General features: G+C 45.1%; 1 protein-coding gene across 2 annotated transcripts in view; it reads right to left on the bottom strand.

Annotated features, from left to right (window-relative positions):
• Nucleotides 1-3358: 3358 nt before the first annotated feature.
• Nucleotides 3359-18514, bottom strand: part of LOC142590946 (uncharacterized) — a 29413-nt gene continuing 14257 nt past the window's right edge. Inside the window, exons 3-4 of one of the 2 annotated variants that reach the window (XM_075703325.1) lie at nucleotides 5902-6004; nucleotides 3359-3536 (exon numbers count right to left, since the gene is read on the bottom strand). In XM_075703325.1, the coding sequence (XP_075559440.1) occupies nucleotides 3502-3536; nucleotides 5902-6004 (138 nt within the window). In that variant the 3' untranslated portion in view covers nucleotides 3359-3501. The remainder of the gene's footprint in view (nucleotides 3537-5901; nucleotides 6005-18514) is intronic. The other variant, XR_012830283.1, reaches the window with a different exon arrangement.

Here is an 18514-nt window from a genome sequence, read left to right as displayed (position 1 = left end):
AATTTTACTCCTCTCTTCTTATTAAGGGTAGTCCTAGACCTCACCAACCTATGATCATTGTATATTACCCTACCCACCACTCTACAAGCTGCACCATACGGGGATTGGCAGAGAGTACAAATTCTATTTCATTTCTTGTTTCTCCATTAGACCTCTTGCTGTTCCCCTTCCTGTTGTTACACTTCCTCAGGAAGGTATTCATTATTCAAAGCTTATTCTTTCCTGCGAATTCTAACAACGACTCTCCTCTATTAGTCATAGAGGCGGTGCCGCAGTTGCCAATTGCTTGTTCACTGGCTTAGCTTTTCCCCATTTTTGCATTGAAGTCGCCCGTAACTACAGTACACTGAGTGCTCTCTAGTTGAGAGTAAAAATGTGCACAAAGGCTAGAACGAGGCGAGAAGACATGAAGAAGCGCCTCTCTTCGTTCTCGTCTTTGTGCGCTTTTGCAGTTTCCAACTAGCCCAATTATCCACTCTGGTCTTCTGTACCAGAGGACTTGGCCGTTAGTCAGCACTGTAGAAGCCTCACCAGTTCTTTCGAACTAATTAGGGTGAATAATATCCCACCAATGTTTGATAGTTCCTCGAATAGTCCTGCTAAGCTCAGTTCACTCTAGAGGGTTAGCTTGTGGAACGTTCATATACAGCGTTTCTGGACACGTACCAACGAGCGCTCCAAGCGTCCCCGGCACGAAGCTAGCAGGTTTTCATGGCGAATTCGTAACTCCCCTCATCATTGGCAGTGGTCATTTACACGATCCCCGTTAAGCGTGCTTCAACATGATCGACGAACACTCAGCCATATTGTGGTGTGCTTATCAAATTGAGAAGAATGTTAAAAATAAAAAAGAAAAAAACGCGACGGCTAAAGGGCTTACTCGATGGTAACGGGGTTATTGACGGTGCATTCTTGAGTTCACTCCCCTTGTCATTGGTAGTGTTCAGGTATTTGACACATTTAATATGATGGCTATCAATGGGTCGGGGGTGAGAGGCATAAGACAATCAATTATCTACGCTTGCTTATACATTGTAGACGAACACGCAAGTCAATTTGTGGTGTTCTGATCGAACAAGGGCGTTGCTAAAGGAGTAGAATGAGTAAAATACTATTAATAATAAATACAATTTTTCATTTTCTCTATGTTAAAATAATCAAATAATTCAATAATACGAAAACAGGACAAAAGAGGCAAGGAGCAGAGTAAGTTATGGAGAATGCTAAGAATTGGTGGAGGGAAAAAAAGGCGAAAAACAAAGAAATACGCGCGAAAAGGCATTGTAGAAAAAGAAAGAAAAGAAATACTTGAACTCAGAAATGAGAGGTTTCCAATGTGTTCATTTATAGCGTTCGTGATTGTTCGAAATTAATGAAAAAACTACGACTCTTCTGTACACGTTCACAAAAAGACCAGAAGCCTGACTGGAGAATGGTGACACGTGTTTTGTCAAATGACTGCCCTGGCAGACTCAGATCTTTTGAAACTGGGAGATGTGTTAGCGCGCGGACGTGAGTTGTGTGGCTACTTAGACGGAGTCTGAACGCAGCCCAGTCTGGCATATAAACTACTGGTCACCGACGTCACACTGGAGCATGTAGACCACATTGGTACTGTCCCAATTTTATAGGTTCCTTAATTTTGAATGCAAAATCGGAGAAAGCGGCATTCGCAAGGCATGTTGAAGTCATGGCCTTGCAGACCATGAAGCGTTGTCTCTATAGTAACAGTTATCGGTACTAACTTCCCTTCGTGCTCAGTAAAAAATTAAAGTTGCACCCCAGTCCCCCTTTGCACTTTTGTGTTTCTTTAAGAATGAACTAATTTTACATAACCGCCAGTTTTCTTCAATATCACCCATGTCTACATTTCTTTTTTTCTCCAAATGATGAGCTTATAAAGAGAGTAGGGCCCGATGTATATACAGCTTCAGAATAAGTGATCTTGCAAATTGAGTATTCAGCAGGAACATACTTCTCAAATTGCATTGCAGTAAAAAGAATATTCCTGGTAATTAGAGAAAGCAATTAAACCTATTCTGCGAGCAGTTCCACTGTGCTGCCTTTCCCCTGCTGTCATGCTCTGTGGACACAAATTGTGTCCATATATGTCAATGCATAAATTTTGGTTCTGAAAGAATTCCTGATGAATCTGACATTTTAACACGTGTGTTTGTGGAAACGTTGTTAAGTGATGCTGGTACCCCACGGGAAAAGTGCAGTCTGCAGGAAAGAAATGTCAAGTGCTATTTCACAGTAGAATTAAGCTGAACCTTCACGAATGACTAAGGTACGTTTCGAACCACATTCTGTAATATGCTTAGCTCTTACGTAGCTGTATTTGACATGAGTAATGAAAACATTTGCGAAATGTGCATTCATCCACGTGTATCTAGATAGGGGGCAACGTAATAATAACATCGTAAATTATTCCAATTCTAGCGTGAAACCTGTATTGCTACGCTTGCAATGCCACAGATGTTAGAGCCGTCTTAAGTAAGACTAAAATGAAGGGACGTTAGCATTTCACTTCTACCGGGGAATTGGCATTCCACACAATAGGACAGAGCACGGAGGCAATCGAAAAGAGACAATAAAAGTGTTCGTTGGATATCCTCCATGTTTTCTTTATTTTACTATGCTATTGTCAACAGGCCTGCGAATGTGTCGGAAACAAACGTGACGAATCGCAAGACCCAACCGACTTTTCATGAACAATTGTGATTACAGTCCTAGTCGACATAAGGTCGACAAACTCAGTAGCATATGACATTGGCCGGCTGCGAAAAGGTGCCCTATTTCTTAAGTCCTGTATAAGTCGACTGTGCAAATAATTTTTCCAAGAACTCAGAATAATTCCTATGAGCATTTGCACTTGTGCATAGAAATCACTAGAGCAGCGGAATTCAGTTGGCTGTAGTGTCAGCTTAAACTACTGAACTTCGTATAGACGCCAATGAGGCAAATATTGTTGTTTTATTTGGTTAATGGTACTGCTGGAACAAATGCTGAAGGAGTTCTTTTGTTAATAGTGACATTCGCCACATCAGCCAATAAATTTTTCAATGAATAACAAATGCTCGACGAGTTCCTGAACACGTAGATTACACATAGATTTCATGGCTCATAGGATGGGTAATTCTCTAAACGAAGACGGCTAGCTGCTTTATATAACGACTGTGTAAAATTAAAAAAAGGACACAGTGTTTGATTTAGGAATCCAATAAGGTTACCAAAGTAGCTGCAACCGCAGAAAGTTATCAGAGTTTCCGATAGATTATCGAGTATTTAGAAATAAATTGTGTATTTCTTGTGAAACAAAAGTCATTTTTGGCATGGCTAGACAACGACGAAGAGGAGGAATAAACTTTATTAAAGAAAAGGACGGGCAATGGTAGTCATCTTCTCCACTCCTGGGGCTTGAGCCAGCGGGTGAAGTCCTTAGTTTAGGATACGTACGGCCTAGCTGCCTGTTGGGCTCCGCATCCAAGTTGCCTTAGGTCACGCGAATCCGAAGGGGACAGTACGGTCTTCCACTGTTGAGGGGTGGGATTGGGGAGAGGGCGATATTAATTGTGCGAAGGCATGCCCTAGCGGAGTTGTACAGCAACGCCTACTCACCACCAAGGAGACATTTGTACCTTTACAGGTAAGTATACATTGCATGATATATATTTGAGTAAAACTTGAAGCAGTGCGAACAAGACGAGGAGAAAAATTTAAAACACACGCAACAGGAAGGGCGCGGTACTGCCTACTAGAAATGTTATAGAAAGGTCAACCAGCTTTTATAACTTGTCTGAACACAAACAAAAACCAAAAGGTTGAGAGGCATGTATACTGCCTACAAGTATAGTTGCTTATCTAGCAAATTTATCTCAACTTTTGTTTGCCTGAGTGACGCTGTACTGACGCAGTTATCTCCTGCTTTGGCAATGTAGTAAGGTTCTACAATTTTTTTTCTTTTTTGCGCTGCTTCAAGTTTTACTTGAGATCAATGAGCTTGCCCAAATCAAATTGTTGGTAAATACTTAGATGCGGAAAGGTGTTGGCCTGAAGCTGGCGCCAGGCAACAGCTTCATCCCTACTGAGGGCATTCCGGGGAAGGGGGTATGGCTGGCGGGAGCGACGATGCAGCGTTGGAGGAGTGCTTTGCACCGGATCTTATCGACTTCTCCTCAGGATTATGTTCTTCTCGGTACGTCACCCCGATTTTATCTGCTCGGGTGGCATCATGAGCATGCTGATTCCCACGAAAAACACTGCTGACCAGGAGCCCAGGATAAGTCTGTTTCCGTGGAAAGGGAGGGAGCACGGTAGATTATGCGGTGGGCATTGGCACTGATGGGACCTCTTACGAAATTGCAGGCCAATCTCACTGGCCTGCAAATTTCAGATGACGGTAGTGTAGTCTTGATTTGTGCGCCAAACAATGGTTAGGGCAATGACAGCGCCTTCGCCCTCTGTGACGTAAATGTGAGCAAACAAGACCGAAGCCATTTCTCGGAGGCTGCAGTCGATAATGATCGCTATCTCTTCGCGATGAACGGGTGTGAGCGGAGGCGTCCGAGTACAGAGTGTTGGATTGGTCGCTGTAGTATTTCTTCTGTAGTGCGTCGGCGCGAGTGCTACAGAATAGCTACGAAAGTTTCAGGACATTTCCTCGTCCGAGGGTTAGTGGGCTGGGAGCCACTTGTGGTTTCCGAAGTCCGATACATACGCCAAAACTAGATTCACTGGTAGGGGCAAGCATCAATCGATGCTGTCTCGGCGAGTTGCATTGGTTTGGTTTGACTCGTTGCAGATAGTTCCCGATATCAGTGAAGGGACAGTCGGAGAAGCCAGATCCCTTGTGTAGGCCGTCCATTCCTGTTGCCCCTCTGGTGGGGTTTCACCGTTAGGCAATGAACGGAACCTTATACTGTCAGCACAGCTGGCATACAAGCCCATCAATGTGACCAATATCAGCAACACCAAGCCATGCCAATACACATGATAATACTTCCTGGCCTACATAGTTGGTCTACTATAGTATGTCTAGTATGGTATAGTTGGTTAGTAGTTGGAATGGGACCTCTTCAAGTGTATCTTGAGTAGAGGCAAAGGAGCAGTTATTTTCGCGAAGCTGTAATATCCTGGTAACACGCGAAAATTTCTTTTGGGCGACAACAAGGGCAACCGGAAATAAATACCACGCTACGTTTTGTGCCACAGGAGAAGGCCATCGTTCCACTGATCGGTCTGATAGCGATTTTTTGTCGTGCGACAGAAAAAGGCCATCGTCGCACTAATCGGTCCAATACCGATTTGTGCTGCCGATTACGCTGCCGATTTTTTCTCGCTGAGAAAAACAAGCACCGCCTGTCGCAAGCAAATTAGAACGCGAGATTGCTATCGAACGGATGGGATAGGCGCGGATAACGGTCCCTGTGGAAAACATGCAAGTGCTCCGGCGAGCGTGGGCGGCCGGTCTAAGAAATGCTTGATTATGTGAAAGCTTGCTGTATGCGGCATTACATATTTTGGTCTTTTACTCCGCCGTTTTTGCGGGGAACTCCAAGAAAAGCAACAAAGCCGCAGATCACTATGAGAAGTGCCAATCGACATGGCGCGGTGTCGAAGCACCGACCTTCCTACACCGTGCATTCGGTTAGCAATGTTACAAGTGGTGTTGTGATAGCCTGTCACATCGTTTCTTGAAAGCATGTTTGCTGGTATTTTGTGCATTTGTGTCGTGCCTCGTCTGAGGTGAAGCCTCCAAGATAAGTGTTTTGTGTAATATATGGATGTGATCTGCACTAAAAGAACTGTGGAATAAGCGCGTTTAAATGCTTCTCATGCTGGTACGAATTGAATCGGGCTTGTGCCCGGAGTACGTTATATTTATGGCAAGAACCTTACCCCATGAAGCGAAAAACCCGGTGTCCATCCGGTGTTCTCGTCCCATGATACGAAAATACAGATGAGCGTCGCGTTCCTTGTGCTGAACCTGCTGCGCCTCCCACTGCGAAATCTCAAAGGATGTAAAGTGAATGAAGGCGAATTAATCAGGTTTGATTAAAGTGGGGTCATGTAGATTAAGGCGGATGAAAGTTGACGGAGGTAAATGAAGGTCCGCACAAATGAGAGCGAGGTGAATTAAGGTTGGCGCATATTAGAGCAAAGTGGGTTAAGGTGGAGTTTTTATTTAAGTGCTTTTCCCTTCAAATCACGTAAGGGTACATTAGTGGCTGTCTACTATTCTTCCCTGGGCTGTTTCGATGCACAAAACGTGATTATTCAAGCCCGTTGCAACATTCATTCGTCTGTGATTAGGAACATGATTTATCCTGCACTGTGTGTATGTGTACGTATAGTGCAATTCATCTGGTGAGCAGGAACGAAGTCTTGCCCTACATACCGAATAACCGGACATGCGCTGGATCTCTGGCTAGCATATCATCGTTGTAGCTACCTTGCGAGTTTTCGCGATGCTAATGCAGCACTTGGCGAAACGAGACGCTATTTATATTCATATTCATATGAATGTTCGTCGCCGTATTTGCCCATGTAATGCAATGCCGGCGATTGTTGCATGTGCACAGTATTTCGTTATTTTTTTTTTCAGGTGCATACAAAATACGCTTGCACTAACCGTGAGTTTGGAGCCGACCAGTGAGTAGTGGCCTGGCGAGTTCAATCGCTACTCGTGTGAGTTGGCGGGCATGGCGACCATTTCATCGAGCACGACGAGACATTCAATGTGAACAGGCCAATTTATACGCCGACAATCGCGAGGCTCCACGCGCGATAGAAACTTTGTTGGTTTGAACGCGCCATAAGAATATGCTTTCAGCGTAAAAAAAAAATACAAGAAACGCAAGCGGACTGGCTTTCGAGGTTACATGAACTCTAACACATGCCAGTGTTTCGCTGCTTTTCTTCTCCATTTACTCGGCGAAAACGGTAGTGCGAAGTAATAGAGCACCGGACAAGAGACCGACAAAAATGAGCAATAAAACCAAATAAAAAATACCCAACGCAACCCCAATAAAAGATAAACAAAAAGCACATATTACAACGAGCTAAAAACAAAGCAGAACCAATGCGCTATGAAAATGGATGTTTAGCAAAACATTGTGATGGTAACTTCATACTAAAACCAAACATCATTTGCGGGTGCTCAAATTGTCACTAGGTAGAGAAATCTGTTTGCATCAGATGAACATCTGTAAGTCGGAAGCCAGCATCTGTTAAAGGACAGGAGCAAAACAGCAGTGATGACATTGTGTGACGTCATAAAGATGATTTCACCGTCCGTATGACGTGACTTCACACACGAATTGTTAGGATATAGATGGATGCTATAAGAGCCTAATAGAGACAAGCACGGGTTGTGACGTGACTGGTGACTACGCGTTATATGCAATCGCACACCTTTATGACCCCGTTACGCGGTGCATTATGTGGCATCAACGGCATTTGCGCTCAAGCGACGAAACCTTAACACCTGCTTTGCCTTGGCTAATCAGGACGAGGGCACAGCGTTGCACAGATTCTACGCAGTTTTATGTACGAAGCGGGTAATGCTAGGCCATACTTGTCGATCTTGGAGACGGTGCAGTGTGAGAAAGCTTATGAAAGCGCAAGGTGTCATGAAGAAAGAATACGAGAAACTGGCGCGTGACGAAAGCGTCAGAAGTCTCGAACAGCAGTTGGCTTTGATACGATAGTATGCCTGCAATCGCGGCGTTGTGGGTAGAGCATCGGGCTACTGCAATCAAAGGCAGAGGTTCTATTCCTCAGGCAGATATGCACGTCTGTCAATACGCAGCATTCTTGCTAGGTGCCCGGGATCATTTTCTGATCTGTTCGTGCCTCCCTTACGTGTCCAAAAACACCCATAGCGCCATCTAGGCTTCAATAGGTGAATTTCCATGAATACAGCAATATTTGTGCGCTTACCGCCACTACTTGTTGGCGCAGGAACCTCCAACGCGATATTTTGTAAGAAAGTCGTCAAGCGCCCGTAAATATCTACCCAAACAGTTTCATGCGAAATTGACAGTCACCTATGTGTCCTTATGTGATCTGAATGCAAAAGCATTATGACTTCACTGATTAATTGCTTGCGTCTATGTTTCATGACGTCATACATAGTCCAGTGTTGTGATTAATTAGTACATGAATTTGCTTAAACTTCGTCCTTCCGGCTTCAAATGGCCTCATGACTTTGTAAACTCATCATTTTCAACGGAGTACTGTGCTATGAAATTTAGGCCGATGACACGTTTCGAACACAGGATCTCCAGCAAAGAAGACCGATGTTGAAACCATTACGCCCCGAACGCATGCAATGACAGGCGTCACGGACCACCCTCATGAATTTATTGCGGGCAAGTTAGCACGTTAGGACGCTTGGCGCGATTTCAATTTGGCGATCTCGACAGGTTGGACCGTTGCAAGTAGTAGCAATTATGTGTGTTCGCGGAGCCTTCCGCACTTAGATAAGTATAGATTGCTTTGAAATTCATGGTGATGGAGACCGACAAAGTATAATGAACAAAGCCGACCTAATGTGTGAAGCGACAAGCACGCAAGCTGCCTACTAGACCCATCCACGTATAATCAAGATTCCCATGGTGGCTGAACAATCGTAGCACGAAATTCTCCTCTAGTTATTAGTTTAATGAACTGTAAGCCAAAGCCCAAACTATTGTTAGAATTTCTTCGACCCCGACACCCGGCCACTCAACATCGGAGGACAAAACGTAGTCCTTAGGCAGACGCAGTTAGAGCGCTGGCGAGAGCTTGCGCGGGCAAGGTAGGATCTAAAAACGCCAGCAATAAGACAATTACTTCTGCAAAATAGAGAGAAGAGTGAAGCAGGATCTTGAGAGGACACGGTGGTCAGACGCATGTTACGGCATCTCTGTCGGAAATTCGTCCGATATCCAACGGATACCTGTCTAAGTGTCTCCGTCCAGTCGTCAGGAACCTCTGGATACGGGAATTGTCCAGGTGGGGTCTTTTTTCGGTAATTTACAACTGAGTGACCTCACGCCACGGCCGATCCCAACTAAGCCTATTGCCGGCAAGGCGCCGGCGAGGCGAACGGCGAGGCTCCTCAGCCGTGGCGTGGCTGCGAAGGCAGACGATGGCCCCAGCACGATGCAGTGGACGAAACTTGAAGCCGCAGAAGCACGGCGGGAGCCTATACCCAAAGAAGATGAATACCTTCAGATCATGGTTTTCCAAATGCGAGGGAAGCTCGCTAGGACGAATTGAGGAGGCTTGGCGCCCGCCTCCCAGCAACCGACTCACAAACGAGGATTTGCTAGTTCCGCTGGCACCGCGTCTGACTCCCCGATGTGATGAGGGCAGCTGGCGCTGTAGAAGCCGCCACACACACCTCGGATCCAGCGGGATGAGTTGGTGATTCTGCTCAAGCCAAGAATTACCATAGATGACCGCGCTGCATTCGACCCAGGTGGTATCGGCACGGTGGTCAAGGCCTCACCAGCAGTACCGTGGGCGCCGGTGTCTCGGTGCGGCCGGTATGAGCTCAGAATATCGTTGTCGTGGGTGTGAAGACAGAAACCTTGGTTCAACGCTGATCGGTGACGTCACGCAGACGATCGCTCTGACGCACATTTAAAATTGGCTGGAGAAACCTGCAAAGGCGTCGTCAACGTTGCAGACAATGAAACTTCGCAATACCTTCAGCACACGCTCGAATGGATCGACGGCGAAATCCTGTACGTGCAGAAACTAGGAACATCTAACGTTACAGGGATGACTTTCAAGGAACGTCGCGTTCCAAGGTTCATTCACTACTGTTCAGAATCGTGCGAATGCGTTACTATAAGAAGACGATTCCAGCATGCTGCCGGTGTGGTACGGTGGTCGACAGACCAGATGCATGCCCCAACCTAGACAATCAGAGGTGAATTAACTGCGGTGCGACGTAGACGTCAGCCCGGGTGGCGCAGCGGAGCACGTGTACCAACCCAGGTGCCTCATTCGCGACGAAAACCACTTCATCGCCTCTGCCGAGTCCGTGGGAAAATACAAAACGGCTTGGAATCCCGCTCCACGCCACCTCAAACACAGACCATCGAGACAACGCAAGCGATGAGGACCCACAACACCTCCCAAGGCTGGTGTAAGGGCTAGACAGCCCAAACTGATCAACGTACAGGCCGGCCTAATGTCTAAGCCCCCTACCTTTCAGGCCCGGCATTTCCCCCCACTAGAAAGCCAGCAGCAACAGGTGAGCAGTTGATCAGGAGTCGCCTCTCAGTCTACCATTTACACCTCCCCCTTCTCTTCAGAAATCGAAATTACCAAACAGCTAGAATCCATGAAAAAACGAATTGCCACTCCAGAACGCGACAACCAGGCGCTGAAGGTGACGCAGGCTCCACCACGAACGCAGCCGGAGTCTATGCAGACCTGGACCAGCTTAGACGAGGAGCACTAGTATGGGCCGGACCTTGGCAGCAGCGGCGGCAGCAGCTTGATCGACCGACTCTGAACAATATTTCTGCTGCACTTTTTGCAGGGCCAACAGAAGTGTGCGTCGATGTGCCAGTGATCAACTTCTGAACTGCTGACAAGACGGAAGTCGACTTCGCCGACTCTGTCCGAGCAGTTCCTTGCATCTGCGCAGCATCCTTCAAGGCATCGTGACGTCAACGTGACGAAGCATGTCGCCGCCAAGGGTATAAGAAGACGGAACCGCCTTCGGGGAGGCATTTTGGCAGCAGCGGCGGCAGCAGCTTGATCGACCGACTCTGAACAATATTTCTGCTGCACTTTTTGCAGGGCCAACAGAAGTGTGCGTCGATGTGCCAGTGATCAACTTCTGAACTGCTGACAAGACGGAAGTCGACTTCGCCGACTCTGTCCGAGCAGTTCCTTGCATCTGCGCAGCATCCTTCAAGGCATCGTGACGTCAACGTGACGAAGCATGTCGCCGCCAAGGGTATAAGAAGACGGAACCGCCTTCGGGGAGGCATTTTGGCAGCAGCGGCGGCAGCAGCTTGATCGACCGACTCTGAACAATATTTCTGCTGCACTTTTTGCAGGTCAGTTGGAAATTTCCTTGGAATATTTTGCTTGAATTGGTTACCTTTGCTGCTGCTGCTGCTGCCGCCGCTCTGTTTCTTTTTTTTTTTCTCATTGTGCGTTCCTAGGGAAAGGGAAGAGAGGGAAACGCGTGTGAACTTGTGCCTAGCCTTACCTTGTTATGGCTCCGGAGGTGTGTCCTGCCTGCAATAAGGATTGTCAAGATGAGGAGGGTTTTGCGTGTGTGAGTTGTACTTACGTATATCACTTCGGAAAGTGTTCAGGAGTTGCAGAATCGACATTCAGGTCAAAAGGCGAGACATGGCGTAAAGCATGGTGCTGTCCAACATGTCGGACCGCAAGCACAAAGAGCCGCCAGAGTGGCAGGTCGAACTCTGAACAAGACACTGATTATGCCAGCTTGATATTGAGCATAAATGACAAGCTGGCACAGCTGATGACACTAAAAAGCACGGTGGAAGGCATTGAACAGTCAGTGCAGACAATGTCTGATCAGTACGACACAATTCTTAAGCACATTACCCGCCAAGATAAGGATATAGCCGAGCTAAGGAATCGAGTGGACATCATTGAGAGTAGGGAACGTTCACTTGACTCTGAACAGATAGCAAAGGATATCAATGACCTGGAGTGGCAAAGCAGGAAATTAAACCTTGAATTCCATGGCATTCCGGAAAGCAAGGATGAGGACCTGCTGTCGAAGCTTAATGCTGTAACGAGCAGGGTGAACCTTCCCGTGCTAACTGTGAATGATGTGGCCGCTGTGCATCGGCTGCCAGCGCCTAAACATAAGGTCCCAGCAATTATTGTCCGATTCGCAAGACAGTCGCAGAAAGATCTGTTCTTGAGCAAGAAGGGAGAACTGAATAAACTGAAAACAAACTGCTTTATGCTCGAAAATTTGACAAAGAGGAACAAGGAGTTGCTCAAAGATGCAAAGAACTGGGCGAAAAACAGCAACTTTAAGTATGTGTGGCACAGAAATGGGAGAATTTTTGTGAGACAGCGAGACGGAACAAATGCAGTTCACATTGCTTGCACAGCGGATTTGAATAATATAGTATAGTTTTCTTTCCTTGTGTCTCGTTTTGTTAGTTTTTCACAAGTTACAATGGAAAGTGCACTTTCTTTGTTGCACATGGCGGTAAATGCTTCTTGCTGTGTAATGCCACGTGATTTTTTGGATCTTTCTAGATCTCAGACAGTGCAATCTTTCAGCGTATTTCATTTAAATGCTCGGTCTGCGGTATCTAAAACAGCTGATCTCGAGTTGCTTTTTACGCAACTGGGTTTTGCTTTTGATGTGGTCATGTTGACCGAAACCTGGTATGGTGAACATAGCAGTATATTCAAGCTTCCTTTGTATGATACATTTGTTTTAAATCGCACGAATAGTCGCGGTGGTGGCGTACTATTGATGGTAAAAAAGCACTTTCAGTGTGATGTGTTACCTGAATTTTCTGTCATAAACTCTGATTATGAAATTCTGTCCCTTGTTATCGAAAATAAGGTCGTGGCGGTCGTATATCGCCCTCCAAGCGGAAATTTGAAATCCTTCTTCGATTTTCTTGACCTTTTTTTGTCTTTCATAAGTGAAAACAAATACGATGTCATTTTAGGAGGTGATTTCAATATTAACCTCCTTGCAGATAACCCCACAAAAAAAGAATTCCAAAATCTATTAAATTCTTTTGCCCTCTTAAACGTGATATGCGATCCTACACGTGTTACATTGCAGACTGAATCACTACTTGATCTACTTATAACCAATATGCACATGCCTATTCTGAAAGCAGGCGTAATAAATACTGATATCAGTGACCACCGCGGCGTTTTTATGTGCGTTCCGAAAAGCAAATTTCCAAATTCAAAAAAGATACCAAAGTTATGTCAAGATATGTCGACAAAAAACCTGAACAATTTCAAAGAGAAAGTTCGTAATCATGACTGGAGAAATGTTCTTGAGGAAACAAGTGCCGAAAAGGCTTATGTTTTGTTTTTAACGGCTTTTTTGTGTATATACAGCGAGTGCTTCCCTTATAAACATGCACAGGAACGAGGGAACATAAGGAAGCCATGGATCACACCTGAATTGCTGAAGAAAATTTACAAAAAGGATAGGCTATACAAGAAGTTTGAAAAAACTCGAGACCCGGATAGGCTTAAGGCTTTTAAAATGTTCAGAAATAAACTGACGGCGGATATACGCAGAGCACGTGATCAATATCTCTGTAACCAGTTCTGCTGCTCGATGAATAAGTCGGATGAATTATGGAGGAAATTAAATGAGCTTCTAAACAGATCTACAGGCCCAAACCCAGTAACAAAAATTCATACTCAAGATAAAGAACTCACAGGCACTGATTTAGCAAACGCATTCAACAGATACTTCACAGAGATAACTAGTGAATTCGTTGGTTCAAATACTCTTCATGTAAGAAACGAGAAGTCAATGTTCCTAACACCAACATCAGTATCAGAGGTCATGTCTGTTTTCATGGGGCTAAAAAATAGCAAATGTTGTGACGCAGACGGAATTGTGATAAAACCGGTGAAGTTTGTGATAGGAGACATAGCAGAGTGCTTAGCTCACATATATAACCTTTGCTTATCTCAAGGAACATTTCCGGGGCAAATGCAACTCGCCAAAGTGAGCGTACTGCACAAAAAAGGTAGTAAGAATGATTTTACAAATTTTCGACCAGTATCTATATTACCCGTTTTCTCAAAAGGCTTTGAAAAAATAGTTCTTACTAGAATGACAAATTTTAGCGAACAATGCAATATCATTTATGGCGCGCAGTATGGCTTCCGGAAATATCGATCAACAGAAATGGCACTGTTAGAACAAAAAGAATTTATCCTGCAATCGCTTGAAGATAAAGAAGTAGCCCTTGGAATATACGTAGATTTCACGAAAGCTTTCGATTATTTAAATCACTCTATCCTGCTAAAGAAACTTGATATGTACGGATTCCGGGGGACGGTTCTGTCACTACTGACGTCCTACCTTAGTGAGCGCAAGCAGTACGTGTATTTAAATGGCTGCTCTTCTAATATATTACCAATTTCTGCCGGCGTACCTCAAGGGAGTATTCTGGGCCCATTTTTGTTTAACTTATATTTGAATGACATTGTTAACGTCGATCCTATGGTGAAATTTGTTATATATGCTGATGATGTGACACTGTTATTCTCTGCAGAAAGTACGGATGAGTTGATTCTGAGAGCAAACAGAACGCTTGTGAAATTAGACACATGGGCGCAACTTAACAAATTGAAAATAAACGTTAGTAAAACGAAGGCTGTCATATACCGTGCGAAAAACAAGAAAATTAACATTACCTCAGACATTAAGCTGCGAAACTCAAAAGTAGAACTAGTAAGCGCATTTAAAATACTTGGAGTGTATTTCAGCGAAAATATGACCTGGGACACTCATATCGACCACGTTGTGTCAAAACTGTCTCGCATCGTTGGATTGACATACGCCAACAGATACATTCTACCGTCAAAGGTTAAGCTTCTGCTGTACAATGCGTTATTCCACTCACATATGAAATATTGCCAATTAGTTTGGGGGAACACAACAAAAGGTAATTTGCAAAGAATCATGATATTACAGAAAAAAATGTTACGAAATATTGAAAACGTCCCCATGAGTCACCCTTCCCACCCTCTGTTCTTGAAGTACTGTGTAATGAAAATAGACGAGCTATATCCGCATTGCCTGTGTTCACGTTATAAGCTTGAAGTAAAAAATAACAGCTATTCCCTACTACGGTTGGCATCGCTTTCTAAAAGGACCACACCTTATGAGAATCGAAATACACAGCCATGGCTAATCAAAACGTGCAGAACCGGATACGGACAACAAATGGTAAACAGAACCCTACCGCATTTGCTAAATTTCTGCCATAAAAACGGTTTCACTCCCGAAACAGCATCGAACCAGAAACTGAAATTGTTCTTCTGTGACAAAGCTCCTTTCCCATGACAGAATTTCATGTGGTTCTTTCATCTCTGCGCATGTACGCTACACGCATTGCAATGTACTGTTTCATACTACACCAATGTGTGCCGTTTTATTTTTTGTTTTTTCCTTCATTATGTAGCGCTTTTTACTTGCAGTTTTTATGTTTGTACGTTTTTGTTTAACATTGGTCTATCACGCAGTTAACAAACTTTTTATTTCTATAGTACCTTATTGTCAATGTTATCGACAAGTTATTGCTGCATTAGTATTTATTTGTTTGTGATTTTTATGTTGCCATGCGAAAAAGTGTTTCTGTTTCTTCTATTTTGTTCTCCGGGGAGCTGGGAACTAGTCAAGCTGACTTGTCAGCTTTTTTTCCCGCACTCCCTCACTTCATGAGTGAAATAAAGATTATTATTATTATTATTATTCTATGAGGCTCTACTACCGTCTTGCAAAACATAGTGGCCACCTCAAAGGACATAGAGACACGCCTTAGCAGGCTGGAAACAGAATTTCAGGAACCGAGCAATCTGATAAACAAAGCGAACTCACAGTGGAATACATTCCCTGAAACGTAATCCGTGCAGTACAGGTGGCGATACATGACCTGAAGCAGAGTCTCCTGCCGATATTCATGGCCAGCGTACTTGAGACCGTAAAAAATTGTCTTACTCTCCAATGGGAGTAAATCAAAGCTACCATTAGCATGTCGGTACAACGCCGACACAACATTGTTCATTGTAACCCCCAAACTCTGAGTCCGAAGGCACTATGGAGCAACCCATTGCATATTAAATCGAGACCTCCATGCCCCCTCAGGTTTCCACACAGGCCCCAGTGGTGATGATGCCACCCCTTAAACAATAAAGTCATGATAGCAGGCATTTCTAAAGACAATAATAAAAAGTCAAAACAAGAGAAATTACAGAGTATCCACTGGCACTGCAGAGGCTCTTTAAAGATGGGAAAAGAGGGCCACTTTCCATTTCTATCTGGAGACACTAAATTCAATGTCGGCGGTGGTATTGTTACAAGAAGCCGGACTTCAGGTGAAACTGCCTCATTTGAGGGCAACGTCCACCTGTATTCTCGTACATAAGAAGTGTACGGCTCGTGAGAGAGACCTCAATCTCTCGGAGCGGCATAAAAACACGATGCTCAACACTCTACCTTATAGAAGGCGAGACCATAGCCAATACATTCTTATTATTTACAGTTCCCCCCAAATCCGAGTGAAGTGTTTTCAACAAAATCTTTCACAAAGCAGTTAAAGAAGCGGCTAAGTACGCACTAGCGACTGTGGCTGGATTTACGGCCCCCAGCTACCACTGTAGTTACCCCCGCGAAATCCCCAAAGTTCGCAAATTAACAGAACACATCTACAATCTCGATCTATCGCTCCTTGCAGACCCGATGCAACCTACTGGAGTTGGATATTCAGTAACCGACATACATGCCCGGATCTAATATTGGTTAAAAATATATCTTATGCAACGCGGAAAAAATTTGATGAGATGCTCGATGTCCATCACTGTCTCCTCAAAATCCCTACTTGTGCTAAAGCAGCCCGCAGAACCTAGAGCCAAGCCAAGCTCACAGATTGGAGAACTTTTTGCTGTCAGACAATCCACTGCGTTTTGGAAGTGGGAGGATACACAGCATTGTCGAAACAGCTCACTACAACAAATTGAAAGTGTCTCAGAATTGTACAGACCGCGGCAGACATTCCTGCAATAGACAACCACTTCCTCCACCTTTATCAGGGCCGCAGGAGCTAAAGCAAACGCTGGCGGAAAAACAACCTCAACCGCAAGCTCCAACTTCGAATAGCTAAGCTGAGTATGCAAGCGACGGAATACGCGGCGCAACTCAACGGCTCAAACTGGACAGAACGATGCACTGCGGTAGATAGGCAGATGAAGTCGAAGGTAGCATGGTGCCTCTTTCGCAATCTCATCAATCCCACGCAAACCAGTGCGAACCACAAAAACAGCTCTGCAGGGCCTCGCATGGCTTTCATAGAACCAACTCCTAGCTAGCTGATGCTCTTTGTGATAAATACATATGCCTCCCGCTGAACCCAGACATGACTCTATACGAATAGGCAGGCCGGCAAAACTATCAGATCGATGCGCCATTAGCCATGCATGATCTGAAAGCGGCGCTGGCCAAGATGCCCAGGGGCACCACCCCTGGCCGTAATCATGTCATCGTAAACCTTCCAGTAAATCTGTCGGATGATGCCAATATACATTAACGCAATCTGGGACGGCCAACCGCTTCCAGTCAATTGGAAAACACCATTACTCCTTCATCCCAAAACCCGGCAAGCAAATTAACACAGACCAAACTCAGACTCATATCCCTCACTTCGCTTGTAAGGAAACTCATGGAAACCATGGTTAGAGATCACTTCTCTTCATACCTCGAAAGTAAGGGATACTTCGCGGTTACCATGTTTGGTTTCAGGTCGCATATGCCTGCACAAGACGTCTTCCTTCAACTAAATTGTGACATCAACCATCCCATCTATTTGAGCCAGAATGACAGGGCAATTCTTCCTGTCGACCTTAAAGGCGCGTTCGATAATGTTAAACATGAGAGCATTCTGTCCAACTTAGGCGACACTCATTGCGGTAGGAAAACCTTTGCATAGATTAGAGACTGCCTCTCACATAGGCTGATGATCCTCTGCATAGACGATGAGGAACATGGTCCATTAAATAAGGGCGCGCCAGGGACGCCGCAAGGGGCAGTCCTCTCCACGCTACTATTTAACATAGCCATGATGAAGTTCCCGCGGGCCTTGGGAGAGGTGGAGCGGGTACATCGTGCATTGTACGTCGATAACGTCACAAATGAGGCAAATTATGGCAGTATAGGGGAAATAGAAGACCATCTCCAGCAGGCCGCCTCCATTGTGGACGCGTATGGAACTGTATGCGGATTGAAGTGTGCTCCAGCTAAATCCGAACTCCAACATCAGCCGGATAACTTTAAAAAAAACTGGACAACCCTGGATTTGACTACATCAGGGAGCCCATCCGGGTGGTCTCTGAGATCCGAATCTTGGGTCTTTCACACAAAACAGAACCAAAAACGTAACTACGTTGTACAAGTTACGCAAAGTTGGGCAACATGTAGGAGTATGATCCGCCGAGCCTCAAAAAAAAAAACGTGATGGGCTACGTCGTTACACATGTGTTATGCAGACCACCCCGGGGCGTTGCCTGCTGGGCCACCTGTGCATTCAACACGATTGCGAACATGAACACGCACCGCATCCGAGAGCTTTGTCGTACTAAACTCTGGATGCTCCCCTCGCTCGTATTATGACGAAGGAAACAGATGAAGGAAGAAAACAGGCGCGTACCAAGTTGCGAGAAAGAGAGCTCGGCTGCCGTTCTGGAGTTTACTATGTTGATGCAGGCGCACCATCGTCCAGAAGATATTACACGGCGGCGG

This window comes from Dermacentor variabilis, chromosome 8 (genome assembly GCF_050947875.1).
Source record: "Dermacentor variabilis isolate Ectoservices chromosome 8, ASM5094787v1, whole genome shotgun sequence".
Taxonomy (NCBI): Eukaryota; Metazoa; Arthropoda; class Arachnida; order Ixodida; family Ixodidae; genus Dermacentor; species Dermacentor variabilis.
This window is presented reverse-complemented; position numbering and strand designations above follow the sequence as displayed.